At 45.3% G+C, this 16,863-nt stretch overlaps 1 protein-coding gene across 1 annotated transcript in view; it reads left to right on the top strand.

Moving 5' to 3' along the window:
• The window catches only part of LOC147685426 (partitioning defective 3 homolog), a 532,416-nt gene extending 519,439 nt beyond the window's left edge, over positions 1 to 12,977 (top strand). The window contains exons 9-10 of the mRNA XM_086939787.1: positions 5,712 to 5,862; positions 12,921 to 12,977. Of these exons, the coding sequence (XP_086795913.1) occupies positions 5,712 to 5,862; positions 12,921 to 12,977 (208 nt within the window). The remainder of the gene's footprint in view (positions 1 to 5,711; positions 5,863 to 12,920) is intronic.
• The last annotated feature ends 3,886 nt before the right edge of the window (positions 12,978 to 16,863 follow it).

Raw genomic sequence — 16,863 nt, 5'->3', positions numbered from 1 at the left:
CAAGAATTATCACTTTTGCGCACAGGCCACACGGGATTATTCCAAGCAGAAGTAATTGGAGTATAACTCCAACATCAACCAAATCCTGAATTGTGGCACTAATTTCCTCATGACCACCAGGAATACGATATTGCTTTTGAGAAACCACTTTCGTAGCTTGGGGAATTTTAATGGGGGGCATTCGCAAACGACAAACCCGTACGGGTCTGGACGAAATATAATGCTTTGTTCCAAATTGATAGCAACCATCATCTAAATGCAAAGTCATTCCTTTTAAAATGTCAATTCCAATTATGTATTCCAGGAGTGGCACAACTAACACAGAATATCCTTTGCGGGGAATTCTGCCAATTTTCATCTCAAGTGTAGTTTGCACTGCGGGGGTCTCTTTACCACCTAAACCAGTAATTGTGAAAAATTGTCCTTTAAATTTCTTTGATTTACCATGAATTAAAGTGGCCTCCGCCCCAGTATCTACCAATGCTCGGGCCCTTTGGATATTACGATGTTTCCAAAAAATTTCAATATCTACATAGGGTCTATTGTCTTTGTGAGCCCACCTACGTACCGGAGCTTGACCTATTTCCTAGTCATTTTTACCGTGGTCAGTCAACCAGGACAAATCAGGATAAATGTTTTCAACTTTCTTTGGGATCAGAACATCTTGTTCATATCCATCTCTATTACGAAATGGATTATTGTCATGTTCAAAGAATTGTGAATTGCGGTCAGAAAGCTTGTGACGATCCTCCCGTCGTCTAATGTCAGGGGAATAACTCCTCTCATCTCTGCGTCTATTAGAGACACGATCATCTCTCCTTCTGTCTCTCTCTCCCTCTCTCACCCTTGTGTTATCACGGCGGGGGGAAACATCACGTTCATAGCGCCGGTCATCACGGCGATCAGCATCCACACAACGTCTCTCATCACCACTGTCATCGGACCCACGATCACAATCATTCTTTCGTACACGACGGGCACCCTCCTTCCGATCTAAACCACGCTTACGAAATATTTCCCACAAGCGATTATTAGGTTCACGGTCAATGTCCTCCCTTTTCACACCATCAGCCAAAAGTGCAAGAAACATATCACGTCTAGAGAATTTATAATCCCCAGCGGTACGACCCTCGGGTCGAGATTGCCTCTCAGGTTTAAACCATTCACCCAACTCACCAAGCTGACGAACAGATTCAAGCACCATAGACAAAGGATTGCCAGTTTGATTGATCAACAAAGTCATCATAACCTGCTTATAAGCAACAGGCGAAGAACGGATAATGCGATTACGCACAGAAGATGTTAAAAGACCATCCAACAATCTGTCAGAAGTACTGAGAAAAATCGCAGTTTTCATCACTTCCTCTTTCAAATGTTGCGACGCATCGCGCAAAGTGTACCATGGCTTGTCATTGACAGGCCAATCAGATTCAGTAGGGTATTTATGGTTACAGCCATCATTCGCAAGCTGGAGCAAAGTAATTTGGCCAGCACCATTATAATTCCGAAAATGATCTTGTACAGTAGAATCGGAACTCAAAGAGCAAAAACGTAAACAATCACCAGCATCAAGCATAATACCGGCAGCACCTAGTTCATAAAGGCGCACCATCCATGTAAGCAAAGTTTCACCGGGCCGTTGACGAAATCGTTGTAAAATGTCACTAACCTCCTGTTGAGTAAAATCTTCAATACTATCCATTTGAATACCATTTGGCATACCAGGAGTCTGTTGTAATTTGCGTCGAAACACAGGGTGAGCAGAAACCTCCGGAAGAGCTTCCGAGGAAGCCCGATCCTTAGATTTAGAGGAACAATCAGAACGTAACACGTCATCAGAATGGGTAGAGCGACCACGGTCGCCCGAAATGTTATCTTTGTCACAAGAAGCAGATTTACAATCACGTCCGGAGCGAGAAGACTCGCGCTTATCACTCTCCTCAGCCGAGGAGCCAGAATCATTCGAATCCCAGATATTACCATCCCACTCGTCGGGGTTCCAATCCAGTCCGGCTTTCGCCACGACCAGACGCACTTTCCGTGTAGATACACGACCACGACGGTGCCTGTATTTATATTTCGCAATGCGTACTGCAGCCCTTTCGGCTATAGTTTGATAAGTCTCAAGTTTGTCGGCAAGCAATTTATTTTGACATCGCAAAAGAGTATGCGCATTCTGCACTTCAACAAACTTTTCTTCCATATCAACAAACCGCTTCTGCAATTTAGTGAACCTGTCATGTAGCACTCTGTACGCAGTCAGCACAATCCAACCTCTGCGTCCTAAAATAGGAAGCTCATCACCCTTCACTACTGGCGCTTTTTGCAAGCAAGAAACCATATTAGCGGGCTCCGCCTGCTCCAAACAAGAAGTCCAATTCTCACTCAAACCAGTAGAATCGGCCCACTCACGGGCCAAAGCCTCGTAAGGCGTTGATTCCCAGCCGGGAATATCAACAGGCAATTTGAAAGTAGATTTCGACTTACGCGAGAACATTTTGAAACACAAAAAATATATACACAATTATCAACAAAGAAAATACGTACGAGCCGAGCGCAAACCAACAAGATGAAAACAATACAGCGCACACAGGCTTCGTAAACAGTTTGTGACGCCAGATGTACCGACCAGATTTTTCGGACCAGATGGAACCAGCTCCTAGGAGCTCCTCTAACCCAGCCGGAACGTAAACAACTCCCTCCTTAGAACGTATTTACAATGGATATGGATATATGTATGTACATCTCGTACCTAAGGATGGGGAAAGTAGCAATAAACAGGCATTGGTTTTCTACAATATCCTATTCACACCTATTAGTCTCGCGGCCACGTAGGCCCAGACTAGTCTACCCTAGGGCAGGTCTGATAATGTACCATTACGCACTGATCACTATCAGTGTTCACTCGACACACAATCCGGCGCGCCTACACACATGGGCCTGCAGTCCCAGTGTCCTCATTTATACCCGGTCTGCAATCCGGCAGACCTACACACCCCTCTATCTTGGGTGCTCTCACTTACACACGGCCCACAATCCGGCAGGCCTCCACACCGTGTCCCTCCGGTGCTCTCATTCACACACGGTCCACAATCCGGCGGACCTACACACCATCTACCTTAGGTGCTCTCATTAACGCCGTATACCAACGACGATCACTTTCCTATGAACACTTAGGGATGAAGTCTGTGGTTATCTATTCAGGATAGAACTACGACAATAGAAATTGGTATGGTTTTCCGAATTACAATATGTACCTTCTGCTCTTGGCATCAAATGTTCCCTATCTCCCTATTTATTCAGTCACTCCTTACCTGATTGGGATTCACATCCGTTCATGCAAACAACGTCTGACTAGAAGATTTAGATTACCCTGATTGAACAAGAATACAAGGCACATGTCGGTTCACTAAGAACTGGGGTATTTATTACAATAAAAATAAACACAATACTACACAATATATATATATGCTGCAAAGAAAAGTAAAGGTTAAGATGCGCGCTTCACAAGGAAAGGGCAGAGGTCACCTTGTTAATATGAAGTCGGGGCTCGGCAGTCATCTAGGTTCCCGTCTCGTCTCTGTGTCTTGGCTCGTCTCGGACTCACACCTCAGCAGTCACGGGTACACGTCTGCACCGCTATGCTCAATCTCCTCTGCTTCCCTCCAAGTCACTGGAACCTTGCTCGCTATTAGCTACCGTCTCTCTCTCTCTCAGTCTCTGTGCGCTCCGCACTATTTCTCCTTCAGTCTTTCTCAGAGAGTCTCGGATTCGGAATCTTTCTCGGACTTCAAAATGGCGATTGTCTGCCTTAATTAATGGCATAGATGCTAACGGCTAGCTGCCGCCTACAGACTGACTGACTCATTGCCTAACACTTTCGCTAATATGGAAGCTGTCCCTTCATGGAAAGTTACGGCCAGTAACCTGCCGCCCACCAAATTCTTGTACCTCCCCGTACCAAGGACACGTTCCCAGCCGGCCGGCCTGAAGTTGTGTCTTCGGAGTGGAGAAAAATACAGTCTTTCGATAAGGGCAAGCCTGAACCGGTTCTCTCCAAGCGAACAACACCTTAAAACTAAAACATTACACTTGACCTAGAAAGCCTCTCAAGCTACCAGGCAGAGGGCAAGATGGAGTCTGTCCCGTTTAAGGCCTACAAGGCCCAAAATATGCATAAATCCATAGAAGATATACTAATACTCTTGCAAAAGGACGGATCATCACTAATACTTATATATCTATCCCCTAGCTTAAGTTTATAAGCCCTGATCTAAGGAAAAGGGTACGAAAATGCACTACTGTGCCTTATGGATAGGTCCTACTTATAGTCCTAATCCCTATACTGCAAGGGTAATAGGCTGGAGTCATCTTCCATCATCCTCCCTCTAAAAGAGGGTCGAAAAAGTCGGCTATTACACCCCTTCATTTGTTGCTCTACCCAGAAGAAATAGTATAAACCAATAAATGAGACGGATGTAAATGATTTATTGCCCCTAACTGCACGGTTGTCTGTGACTCCCTCTTTATGTCCCAGCAATCAGAATGATGATCCCACTCCTCCAATTGAGGACGACCCAGACAAAGAGGGACAAGATATCTTAAGGAGTCCAATCCCTATTCTAAATATTAGTGATAGCCCCTGTGTGAGAACCAGAGGACAGTTGGCCAGATCCAAGCAAAAACATACTGCTAGAGAAAGGCAATCCAGCAAAACTAATAAAACTAGTTAAAGGAATAATAAATCTAAAGAGAATAAAGTCCTGGAAAATCTAAATGGAGGCAGAGGGAGCGAGGAGAATGGTCAGTTAGAGACTGTCCCTCTTCCAATTACTAATGGGGACTTAAAAGGTGATTCATTTTGGGAAAGAATGGAAACCCTTTTAATGACTTTCTTAGAACCGATTACTTTAAAGGTCAAAAATATAGAATTAAGGCTAACTAACATCGAGGGTAAGCTTGACAAGCAGCTGTCTCCAGGTGAGGCTAAGACTTTACCTCACCCCAGTGCTACTTGTTCTAAAACTGGCCCATTGGCTTCTGCTAAAGTGTCAGTTCCCCCTAAAGTGGCAGCTCCTGTTAAAACATCAGCTCCATCCAAAGCACCAGCTAAATCCAAACATTTTAATCCAAAGCTTACTGATCGGCCTGATCACAGTAGCCTAAGAGGAGACACTGTAACTCATGATAAGGGGCCCGTTGATTCACCTTCTGTAGCCCTGAATGTGTCCTCGTGTGTACCATCTCAACAAGACAGAACATTAGAGGATCAATTAGAGCACAGCTTTCCAAACTGTGTGGCGCAACACGTTACTCTGTCGCGCCCCATGCGTAGGTGTGTCGCGCAATGCGATGCACTGACGTCAAGGGCTATGAACTGGGTCCGTGCGCTCGAGTCTCACAGACACACTTTCAGTGAGCTAAATCACAATCATAAAGCAGATTTGCTAGGAGACTGTACCTCAGACATAACATCACTCGAGAGCCCCGCTTCTGATAAAGGTCACTTTTTTGCCTCGGTTAATGTAGGAGTTGTTTGTCTCGTACAGGGCAGAACCTACTTTATTACAAATCCCCTGTAGAAGCATTACAGGGCCAGCAGCTTCTTCTGTTGATGCATGTGGCAGTTGGTCCCTTAACTGTGCCCTCAATTTAATGATTTCTGCAAGTCTTTATAAGCCAGTAATTTTCTTGGTGTCTGACTTTTGTAGGCACGACAACAGCACAGAAGTGTCCTTTATCCCAGGTCGAGGGCAGCTCCCAAGCACCCCTACCCACAACAACCTGCACTCAACATCGCAAAGGCCCCTTGGAAATGGACTTGGTCCCTGCAGGCTGAAGGTCCATGTACGGTCTCCTGAGGTAAGTCGTGCTGGCATTCATCTCACCAAAATGGATATTCTTCATTTAGTGTGATTTCAGTGTTTATAGTGGTATTCATGTACTATTAAAATGCAGTATTCATTTAGTATGCATGAAGACTATGTAGTATGCCCAAAAGCCAAAATAGGCAAATGAGGGAATACTAGTTCTGCTCAAATACATGATGAACACTTCAATTGATTGCTAAAAGAGGACAAGTAGTATTCCAGGAGAATAGTATTTAATGCTTAGTAATATCTGCAAGAGTTCAGTTGCAGCACTAGGGTGCAATTTCAAAAGCAAAATTAAGGCTAGTCTCATTGATTGTGACCACTAATTAAAGACCAGTGGTATTCTTTGTGAGAAATATCTGTGGACTAACGGCAAGGATAGTGAACAGTTAAGTGGGATTACCAGATTTCAAAGTGAATTTTAAATGAACACTATTCCCATTCATTCTGATTAATTTATAGTAATTGTATTTATTTGACTGCTTCAACAAGGCTTCTTTAAATGATGGCTTTTGGACGACATTTTATATGTAAATTATCTTGGGAATCAATAATTATAATCTGCCTGTTACAAACTCATTAGTCATACATTCAGTAAGCATTTTATGATTGTGGTATGTGGAATGTACGTTTGTTTTCGGATTACCCAAAAGGAACAATTGTGCAAAAATTAATTAGTCGTCAGATAAAAAAGTAATTGTTCTAATTCCTACTGTGCCAATTGTCCACCAGACTCTACTAATGTTCTATCTTGGAAAAACAATACGCAAAACACATTTGTACAAGGCGAATATGGCACTGACTTCTAAAATGTTTTTAAGAAAATGCAGTTGGACATAAAAGTGTGTGATAAGGCATTTTAATGATATTCTTAGAAGCTTGCAAATTGGTAGAACATAGAATGTGACAATTGTAAACCACATTATTAGTAAAAATGTCATATTCAAATTATCAGAACTGATTTTAGAGAACGGGACAGATATTAGCAGTATATATCGATATCATGCATCTGAACGAGTAGATATATTGATATGCAAACAATCAAAGCTTATAAAGTTTTTTTTTTTTTAAATGTTTGTCTTGCATAAGTTCATTGGTTGTTAAATATCTTTTGGTCACTATTTGGGACTTTGAAGTGGAGCTCCTTGCAAGGTGCCAAAACAAATTCTCTAAAATAAAACCTAAAAGTATGTATATTAAATACATATATTAACAGGTGGGAACAGTAATTTCTAGTGATTTCTGTCCTGTTCATATCCTTCAGTCAGCGTTATCCTAGTTCCATTTATCACCTTACCCCATGGACCCAAAATACTCCAGAAGAGTAAACCTTTGAGTTCCCCCCAATCCCTCCTCAGTGGCGGGGGTTCTTGTCGAGTACACATAGGACTTTGCTTTTGGCAATCAATGCTTGAATGAAAAAGAAGAAATACAATAAGGTTATCTAACTACATATAAAATACATCCAAACATACCACTGCAAGCAGAAACTCTCTCTTCGTCCAGACCTCTATCCTTTGATTGCTTTCCTTGACCTGTTCCTTTGCTGTTTGCCAATTCCTGATTGTTGAATACCATTGATATGACTCACTTTAGTACAAATGGATCAGGATCACTTGAAGATGGTGCTCTTTAATGTTGGCCAGCATCTATAAAGATATTGTTGAATAAAGAGGATTTTTGGGCCCTTAATGAGTTGTATCAGTCGGCCTTGTCTGCACGCTGCAAAGGCTGTTTCTTTCTGCATTGAAAGAATGGATATTTGAGATGCAAACACATAAAATTGATCTAATTAACAGGAGTAATACAAAACCTCAGTAGGTTGCAACAGCTCTTGTCTAATGCACTAAGTGAAGTTTCCATAAACTGTCATTTTGGACAGTCTTACTCAATTGATGATTTACCTTTGGAGTGATATGCTCTATAATGCAATGGTTCAGAGAGACAGATATACAGATATATATGTGTACATACATATATAGATAGATAGATAGATAGATAGATAGATAGATAGATAGATAGATAGATAGATAGATAGATAGATAGATAGATAGATAGATAGATAGATAGATAGGTAGATAGATAGATAGATAGATAGATAGATAGATAGGTAGAGAGAGCGAGAGAGAATTGAGATAACGAGAGAGAAAGAGAGAGAGATGGTGAGAAAGGTATATAGAGATAGCAAGAGAGAGATAGAGACAACAAGAGATACATATATATATAGAGAGAGAGCTAGCGAGAGAGAAAGAGATATATAGAGATAGAGAGAGAGAGAGAGATATATAGAGATAGCAAGAGAGCGTGAGAGCGATAGAGTGATAGACAGATAAAGAAAGCGAGAGCTAGAGGGCTAGATAGAGAGAGAGAGAGAGAGAGAGAGAGAGAGATGGTTTTTGCTAAACTGTTTCTGAGTGGCATCCTTAAGCTTAAGGGCAACTCGTAAACATATCTTCGCACAGCAGGCCAGCCGTGAAGGATTGCACCGCCATTAGGAAATAAATATGGGTCTGCAAGGTTGGAATTGGTCCAAAACATGTCTTCAGCAGGAGAGATTCATCATTGGAAACCGGCCCGACCTTATGAGACCCACTGAAGGGCTTGGATATAAACAATAAATTAACACTTTTGAAGTATAGAGCTAGCAGTTAAACTGACCCCATTGATGGGAGAGACTTGGCGCAGCACAAGAATTACAACTCCCACCTTGCAGTAAGTATTTACTCACCTGTGAGTACGAGGCCTACTAAAGGGCTAATTAATTGTAAGGCATGTAAAAGGAGTGAATGTGTGCTGTGCAGAATCTATGACTGGCAGTTTGTATTTCCCTATGAAGAAGAAGCAGGAGCTTTGAAAGGCGTCAGGGATGTAATTTTATTGAAAAACAATAGCCGGTTTCAGCAATCAATGGTTTTTGCTAAACTGTATCTAGTGAAGTGACAACTCGTCTATATATAAACAACAGCTCACAATATCCACCGCGTACACGCTCATATATATATGAAGAGAGAGAGAGAGAGATATTGAGAAAGGTATATAGAGATAGTGAGAGAGAGAGAGGAGATATATATATATATATATATATATATATATATATATATATATATATATATATATCACCACACTCCTCCAAAGAAAAAGCAGAGGCCGCATTAGGGGATATCACGGAGGCATCTTTATTCAGCAATACACTACTTGGTGAATGCATTTCGACATAAGTTTAGCCTTCTTCAGTGCCTGGAGTGTTTCAGGAGATGTTGGCGCAATCGTAGCTTAAAAATGTTCTGCCGCACACCGATAGGTTGTAATCTGCTCTGCCCCCAAAGCTGATACCTTGGCTCACCTGCTGCTGAACACCTGATGCGTGGAGGCTACAGGTCCTAGAATGCTGTTTCATAGCACAGTGAGTAATGCGGGGGTAATCTGTTACTTCTGCGGGCTGACGGGCATCACGATATCGCTCGCACCAATATCCTATGTGCCGCCCGAACTCTGGTGTCTCCTTGAATCCCCAGACAGAATCAACCTCTGAGGCACAGGAATCCGAATGGTGGGGGAGAGTCTGGTAATTCAGCTCGCCCAACGTGGAGTAAAATTTCTCCAACACCACTCTGTCTTCTCCCGACCCAGGAGGTGGGCCTGGGAACATCCAGTCCCCTGGAAATGCGAGAAGAACGCTGCACCAGATTCAGCAAGTCCCAAGCCAACTTAGCGATGCGGGGGCATCTGTAGTTTGTCGCTGGCTCACGCGCACAATTTCTCACCACACTCCTCCAAATATATATATATATATATATATATATATATATATATATGGATTGTGTGGGTTGTGTTTGCCAAGGCTTGTTGGGTCCAATCCAGATACCGACACCGCAGTCAATTAGATCCTTTATGGTACAGCTCGAATCCAGATCCTAGTCATCGTCAACACTTCCTGGACCTCGTGGCTAAAGAGACAAACTTCACCTTTAAACCTGAAATCACCCGACATCTGGTGGCATCTTCCTATCGCCGTCCTGGTCACTGGCTAGTGGCCCAGACTATGTCTCCTCTGCTTTCAGGTGCTTTACATCTCCGATCCACCCTTGGATCCACCCGGACACTTTTCCTCTGGTCGCCTGCAGCACTTCTTCGCCGCTCCCCATTGGAATCGACGACAAAACCCGACACAAAAAGACACCTATGCACCCGGCTTCCTTGGGTGAGGTAACATGAGTACACCGGTGCTCCCATGGGTATTGACTCTCCAAGTGTCCTAGTCTAAAAGGGTTCCATCGCAGTTCACCTCCTTGTACCCTTAATCTTTAAAATTGTAACTTGTTCGTTTCCCATAGAAAGTCAATGGTAACCCGCGGCTGTGCTTAGACAATGCACACGTCTCCCGTGGGCCTGCTACATCCCAGCTTTTGGCTGTTCTGTGTAGCCCCAGCGATTCCACAGGCCCTAGGTCTGCTTTTTAATTCTCACATGGTTCTTATACCACTATTTTAGTATATGGTTTATGAGGCACCTAGGGCAAAACGTATACTGTGCAACTTATCGTATGCTAATTAAGTTCCTTGTATTGTACTTTTACCTCTGACCTCATAAAGAGTGCAGAGGGGTTGTATTTATAATAAATACATGTATATATATATTTTTTGTAAGACCTTTATTACAAAAATAATATCTGTACACAGCCTGGAGCCTACAACCCTGGGGCTAGTCATGTGTTAATTATTACCATACTGTAATGATGAAGTTACACAGCCCTTCAGCCGACAACATGATGTCCGGCGGCGTGTTGTACATAAACTTGTCTTACCTTTTTGGTTTTTGGTGATGCCTAATGACATGCGTATAACAACAATTTATGAACCTAAAACAGACCATTACCATCCATCAGTCAAATTATCAACATCTGTACATACCGCTGTATAAGCGTGCAGATAGAGTCACAAAACACACAACCACTGCGGTGTTAGTCCATCCTTGGCGGTTCGCTACCATAGGTTACTCATCCGAGGTTACCTCCAATGTTCTCAAATAGTCAGTGAGGTAACACCAGAAATCCTTGGGCCTAGACTTTGCCGGTAGTTCTTCCTCATATGTCTGAAGTTTATCCCTACAGCTGGACAGATCTCGTAGCCACCTAGATGTTAGTGGCACCTGTGTACTGTGCCAGCATTGTGCAATTTGCCTCTTAGCCAGCAACAGTGAGATAACACAACATTTTCTTTTAGTGGCTTTGAGGAGTGGTGTTATACCAAGTAAGCAAGTACGTATCGTGCACTCTACCTCCACCCCCATCATAATGGAAATCTTTGCAGTTACCTCCCCCGGTACCCCTGAACCTTTGGGCAAGACCAAACTAAGGGGGTCATTATGATTGCGGATTTTCCGCATCCTCGGGGCCGGCGGAAGCCACCGCCGACCCCGAGGATGTGGAAAATCCGCAGCGGACTGACCAAAGACCCACCGCCAGATTAGGATGGCTGGTGGGTCCTGGTTTCCGTCCGCAGCTTTTCCGCCGCGGTCGGATTACAACCGCGGCGGAAAAGCTCTAATATGGTGACGGTGTCTTCCAGACACCGTCCACCATATTAGGATGGCCAGTAAAGTATGCTTTTCCGCGGCGGGTTTTCCGCCGTGGAAAAGCATACGGAACTTCACTGCGGGGGCCCGTTGCGGGCCCCCTAGGTGAAGGGGGCGTGGGGGGTGCACATGGGGGGTACCTATGGTACCCCCCTGCATTTGCATGCAGAAAGCGGCAGGCACCGCGCGGTGCCTGCCTCTTTCTGCATGCAAATGCAATGCGTGCATTTTTAACATTGCCGCGGGTGCAGCTTGAAGCTGCACCCGCGGCAATGTTAAAAATAGAGGATGTGACCGCCAGGGTGGCGGTCACATCCTAATTGCACAGGAGGGAACTCCGCATGCCATGCGGAGGTTCCCTCCTGCTCTGGGGTCGCGGACGGACGCAAGTCCGTCCGCGATCCTAATCGACCCCATAGTGTGTGAAATTCGCACCCTCTGCTCCACGCCTTTTACATCTGTCCTCAGCTTATAGACCATATTTACACATTCGTGCAGGTGTATAGTATGCCTGGTGAAGAAACTTGTAATGTATAATTCTGAGATCACCCTTAGGAGTGAGAATTTGGATTAATGCGCACGTCTGTTGCCATTCCTGCTCCGTCAGTGGCTCCTCTAATACCGTGTCCCATCTCGATTTAGCCTTCTCTGTGGTGTGTGGTATTTCTGCCTGTGCCGTGGTGTATAGCCTCGATACCAGATATGACAGATCTTGGGTATTGATTATGAGCTGCAGTGCATTAAGACTTTCCGGTTTGCTGGGGAAGGTGGGATAGTGTTCTCGCAATGCACATTTCAATCTGTAATGCGTGAAGCAAAACAATTGCGACTTGTTTTGAATGTACGTTAGATCCCCAATGTTTATGAATTTGCCCTCGCGAAATAGGTCACCCATCTTTTCTATGCCAACCTGGTGCAATAATGACATGCCCACTTGGTCCCCCGTTACCGACAACGCCTGATGATGATGTAGGGGCATATCAGGTGCGTATAGGGGGGATTTATGCGCCAACCATCCTAATTTCCACCACGCTTTGACTGTGGTGTCGATCGTGTTTATATCTTGAGCATGTAGGGGTTGTCTCTCATGCGTCAGAATAGCTGTCAACGGTATGGGTGTCGCGTCCCCTTCTTCTATAGCAGTGTGGGTGAGGTACGGTACCTCATGGTACCAATAAACAGCGTATTGGGCCTGCGCACATAAATAATATAGCAGGAAATCCGGCACTCCGAAACCGCCCCTGGCATATGGGAGTGTCAGTGTCTGCAGATCTATGCGAACTTGTTTACCCGCCCATATGAGCTGCAGTACGAGTGTTTTTATGCGGCGGAAAACTTCCCCGGGTGGCGTGATAGGTATATTGTTGAAGAGGTATAAGAATTTGGGTAGTACGTTCATTTTCACGATCGCAATGCGATCAGCCAAAGACAATGGTAATTGTATCCATCATCGTATTTTGTCTTCCAATTTAGATATCGTCGTCCCATAATTGGAACGGATCACCACCTCCGGATATCTATGATACATAACCCCCAAGTACCGTATTGGGTCTGTTTGCCATTCTAAGGGGTACTCAGTGTCTAGGGGAGCAGTCGTATCTGTCAGGGGAATGATAGAAGATTTAGACCAGTTTATGGCCAAACCTGAGTGTCCGCCGAATTTGATATATTCTCTCAGCAGCTGATTCAGGTGTTCAGCGGGATCTCGGACGTATAGCAGCATATCGTCTGCATATAGTGAAATATGAAGAGGCCTCGATGGGAATTGTAGGGCAGGCGATTTGTATTTCTGACGGATCAGGCAAGCCAGTGGTTTCAGGGCCAGAGCGAACAGCAGGGGCGATAGTGGGCATCCCTGCCTGGTACCACGTTCAATAGTAAAGACGTCAGAGACGTACCTGCTCACCCTGACTCTGGCACACGGATTGGTGTGGATCAGGGACACCCACTGCACAAACCGCTTCGGGAAACCCATCCTGTGCAAAATGGTAATCAGATAGCTCCATTCTATAGAATCGAATGCCTTGGCGGCATCCAACAACACCGCCATCACCTTCATAGAAGGCCTGGGTCGGGTTGGCTTTGACGGATGCAAATTCCTTCCTAGGCCATAGGTTGGCGCCTGGTGGTGGACGAGGCGCGAGGGATCTATGCGCCCTTTCTACAATGAAGATCGACGAAAGTGCATCTGCTCCGAACAGATCCGTACACAACTTCTCAATGTATAGTTCCATGCGCCCAGTGTTTGTTGTCTCAGGTAAGCCTGTGACGCGTATATTGTTGTATCTGGACCGTGCTTCCAATTCCTCCTCCTTTGCTCTTATCACCTCCAGTACACGTTCCATGCCGGTGCATTTGGTGGATGTAGTGTTCGACAAATCCTCAACTGCCGATATTCGCGCCTCAGCCGTCTCCAGGCGTCCGCCACGCTTTCCTATTTTGGCAGTCATCCCATCCATCCTACATGTCAAATTATCCAGCTTGCCGTTAATGTCTTGCAGGTTCGCTTGTATAGCCAATAGTATTTTCTCCATGTTGTTGTTGGGCGGCAATTCAGTTGGTACGTCGCACTCTGCCATAGTCTCCGAGTTTTCGGGTGTTTTTTTTACCTCAAACGAGATTTTCTGTTGTTGTTTGTCGGGCTTTACCATTGTACCTGGCAGTGTTGTTTTTGGTTTTGCGTCCTGAAGTGCGGACCTGGTTTTCCTGATTGATGTCGCCGTCTTGGCTCTCGAATCTGCCGTTAGGTTGAAAGTGCTGTGTCCTAGAGAGTGGCGTCGTCGTCCTAACTGTCGTAAATTCCTTTCTGCTGGAATTGATCACCTACTGGGTGAGGCTGCTTGCTGTTTTGTGTTGTGGGTAATATTCAGCGAACGCGACCCGCAAGTGTCACATTCCTTATCACGATGCCTGGCAATGAACAGCCTGTGAGCATTACAAATTTGAGCGTACCTGGGGGCACTCTGCTTAGCACAGCATTAATACCGATACTCTGCATAGACACAGCGCCGCAGCCTCCATTGGTTCGTCGCAGTTCATGCGCCCTCAGCAGTAGCTCGTTAAGGGATCCGGTAGCCTGGGACCCTTCTCAGTTCTTGATCCTGGGTCGGCACCTTTCGCGCCCTTTTCAATTGCGCCTAACGTTTGTATATCTCCGGATGCACAGCACACTTTCAGTACGTGTATGACGACCCTGCCGCCAGTATTTCCAGGTGCAGACGCATATCGCTTATGTCAGCCGTATTCCTAGCCCCACATTGACACAGCACACATTAGATCCCCTCGCAGATCTCCGGTTACTTGGGCTCCGCCATATTGTGTCAGCGCAGCCCCGGACAAGCCACTTATGCACTTAGCGATAAATTCGGGCTCATAGGAAGTCAATTTAGCATAGCGCCTCACACCGCCTACTCGATCCGACCACTGCTTTCAATGCTGGTGGAGATGCAGAACATTGCGTTACTCACTGCCGTGTTACATGAGCTCCTCCGTTGGTATCTGCGGCGGCCGCCATCTTAATTGCCGCAGTGGTTCGGTCTCCGATTTTCGCCGTTATCATCCGCCCTCATGAGCTTTCACCACTTTTTCTCCCGCCCTCTGGTTCCTGATACTATCACATGTCAGGGATCACTTTTTGTCGGCGTTTTTGGGCGTCGGAGCGAGCGTAGACCATTTCGTTAACGGTCGTCGGGCGGAGCTGTGGTCTCACCCAGCCATCCCGCTGTGCGCCCCCTAGCGCCTCATAAATACATATATTTTTGATACCTTGTGTGGTGTGCTTTCATTAGGTACTCAAGAGATTATAAATGGTAAAACAACTTGCTTAACTCGTCTCGAAGTCTTAGCCTGAAGACTGCTCTCCACAGCTACCACGAGGATAGCTTTCTATAAGGTTGTCTTTATAACTTACCATCAATAAGGGTCGATAAGACTGTTGCAAGGTGCTCACTAGAATAGTGCACATCATATACCAGGCTAACTTCTCACAGAGACCATATTCTACAGCAGGGCTGCCAAAAGGGAGGATTAAAAATTGACAATAATGCAGTTATGATCTTTCCAGTTTTCTCCAGAGAAGTCCAGTGCAATGGAGTATCCTTTTTAGCAGTTAGAGAGAAGCTACGACACATGGAGCATCCATACGCAATACTTTTTCTTGCGCGGCTCAGAGTGGTAGACCTTGCAGGGCCACGGTTCTTCAGCACTCCCCAGTGGAATCACCTTACAATAGTCCTGGCAGCAGCAAGTCGAGGCCCAGAGTCCCATCTCCCAGACAGCTTAGCCTGGAGTGGCGGAGAGTGTTGCAGGAAGTTGTTAAACATAGCCACTACAGCTCCAGCCCTACATCCATTAAAAGTGGAATGGACAGAGAACGATCAGAAGGGTCACAGGCTCTCAGTGAAAATTATGCCTTTGATGCCAAACTTCCAAGACTAACGCCTCAAACGGCAGATGATATTGTTTGAGTATCCAGACCTGAATGTCCAGTCGACAAACTCCTGGAGCATGGCAAGACACCCACCCGGGGGACAAAGAACTGTCCCCGGCTGAAAGCAGCATGGAAGCTAGAGACTTCAGAACGCTGGTCTGGGTTGATTTCGTTGGTACAGGTATGGGGGGGTCATGGGTACGGGACAGGAACAGTCAGCTGATCACCCCTCTAACCACTAGTGGATGTTCATACAGTTAGATTACTTTAGGATAGGGGGCTAGTTTGCAATTCCTGTCCTTGGGAGGGGGAGTTATGGGTTCTATCTGGTTCTAAGGGTATGTTGGGGCAGGCGTGCCACTAGGGCGGACTTTCAGGGGGCAAAGGCATTACTACTCCAATGGGATCCTCGCTAGACCTAAAATGTGTCTCTTGGAATGTCAGAGGAATGCACACCATGGTGCGAAGGCATAAAATCCATGCATACCTATTTCACATTGGGGTTCAGATTGTGCTACTCCAAGAGACCCACATCATGGCGAAGGAGGGAATTGCTGTGCAACGAAGATGGCGAGGGCAGGCGTTCTATACCAATTACTCAGCGTTTGCGCATGAAGTCCAGATCTGGGTGAGGACGGGAGTTCCTTTCAAGTGCACACAACAAATCATAGACCCCGATGGTAGATAGATATGTAATAGTTTCTGGGAGGCTAGATGGAAGGGACAGAGTTCTGGGAATTATTTATGCACCCAACTCAGATCAGGCCAATTTCTTCTCACACCTGTCTAGGAAGCTAGCCTCTGAACTCACAGGTTTGGTTTTACTGGGAGGAGACTTTAATTGCATCTCGGATGTAACCCTTGACAAATCCCACCCTCCGCTCCCTGATGCGCACACACATAAAATAGCAGACATGCGGCGGAATTGGCAGCAGAAATGGGGATTTGTGGATACTTAGAGCGCTCAGCATCCTGGCACTTGGGATT

Source organism: Lissotriton vulgaris, chromosome 10, assembly GCF_964263255.1.
Source record: "Lissotriton vulgaris chromosome 10, aLisVul1.2, whole genome shotgun sequence".
Classification (NCBI taxonomy): Eukaryota; Metazoa; Chordata; class Amphibia; order Caudata; family Salamandridae; genus Lissotriton; species Lissotriton vulgaris.
This window is presented reverse-complemented; position numbering and strand designations above follow the sequence as displayed.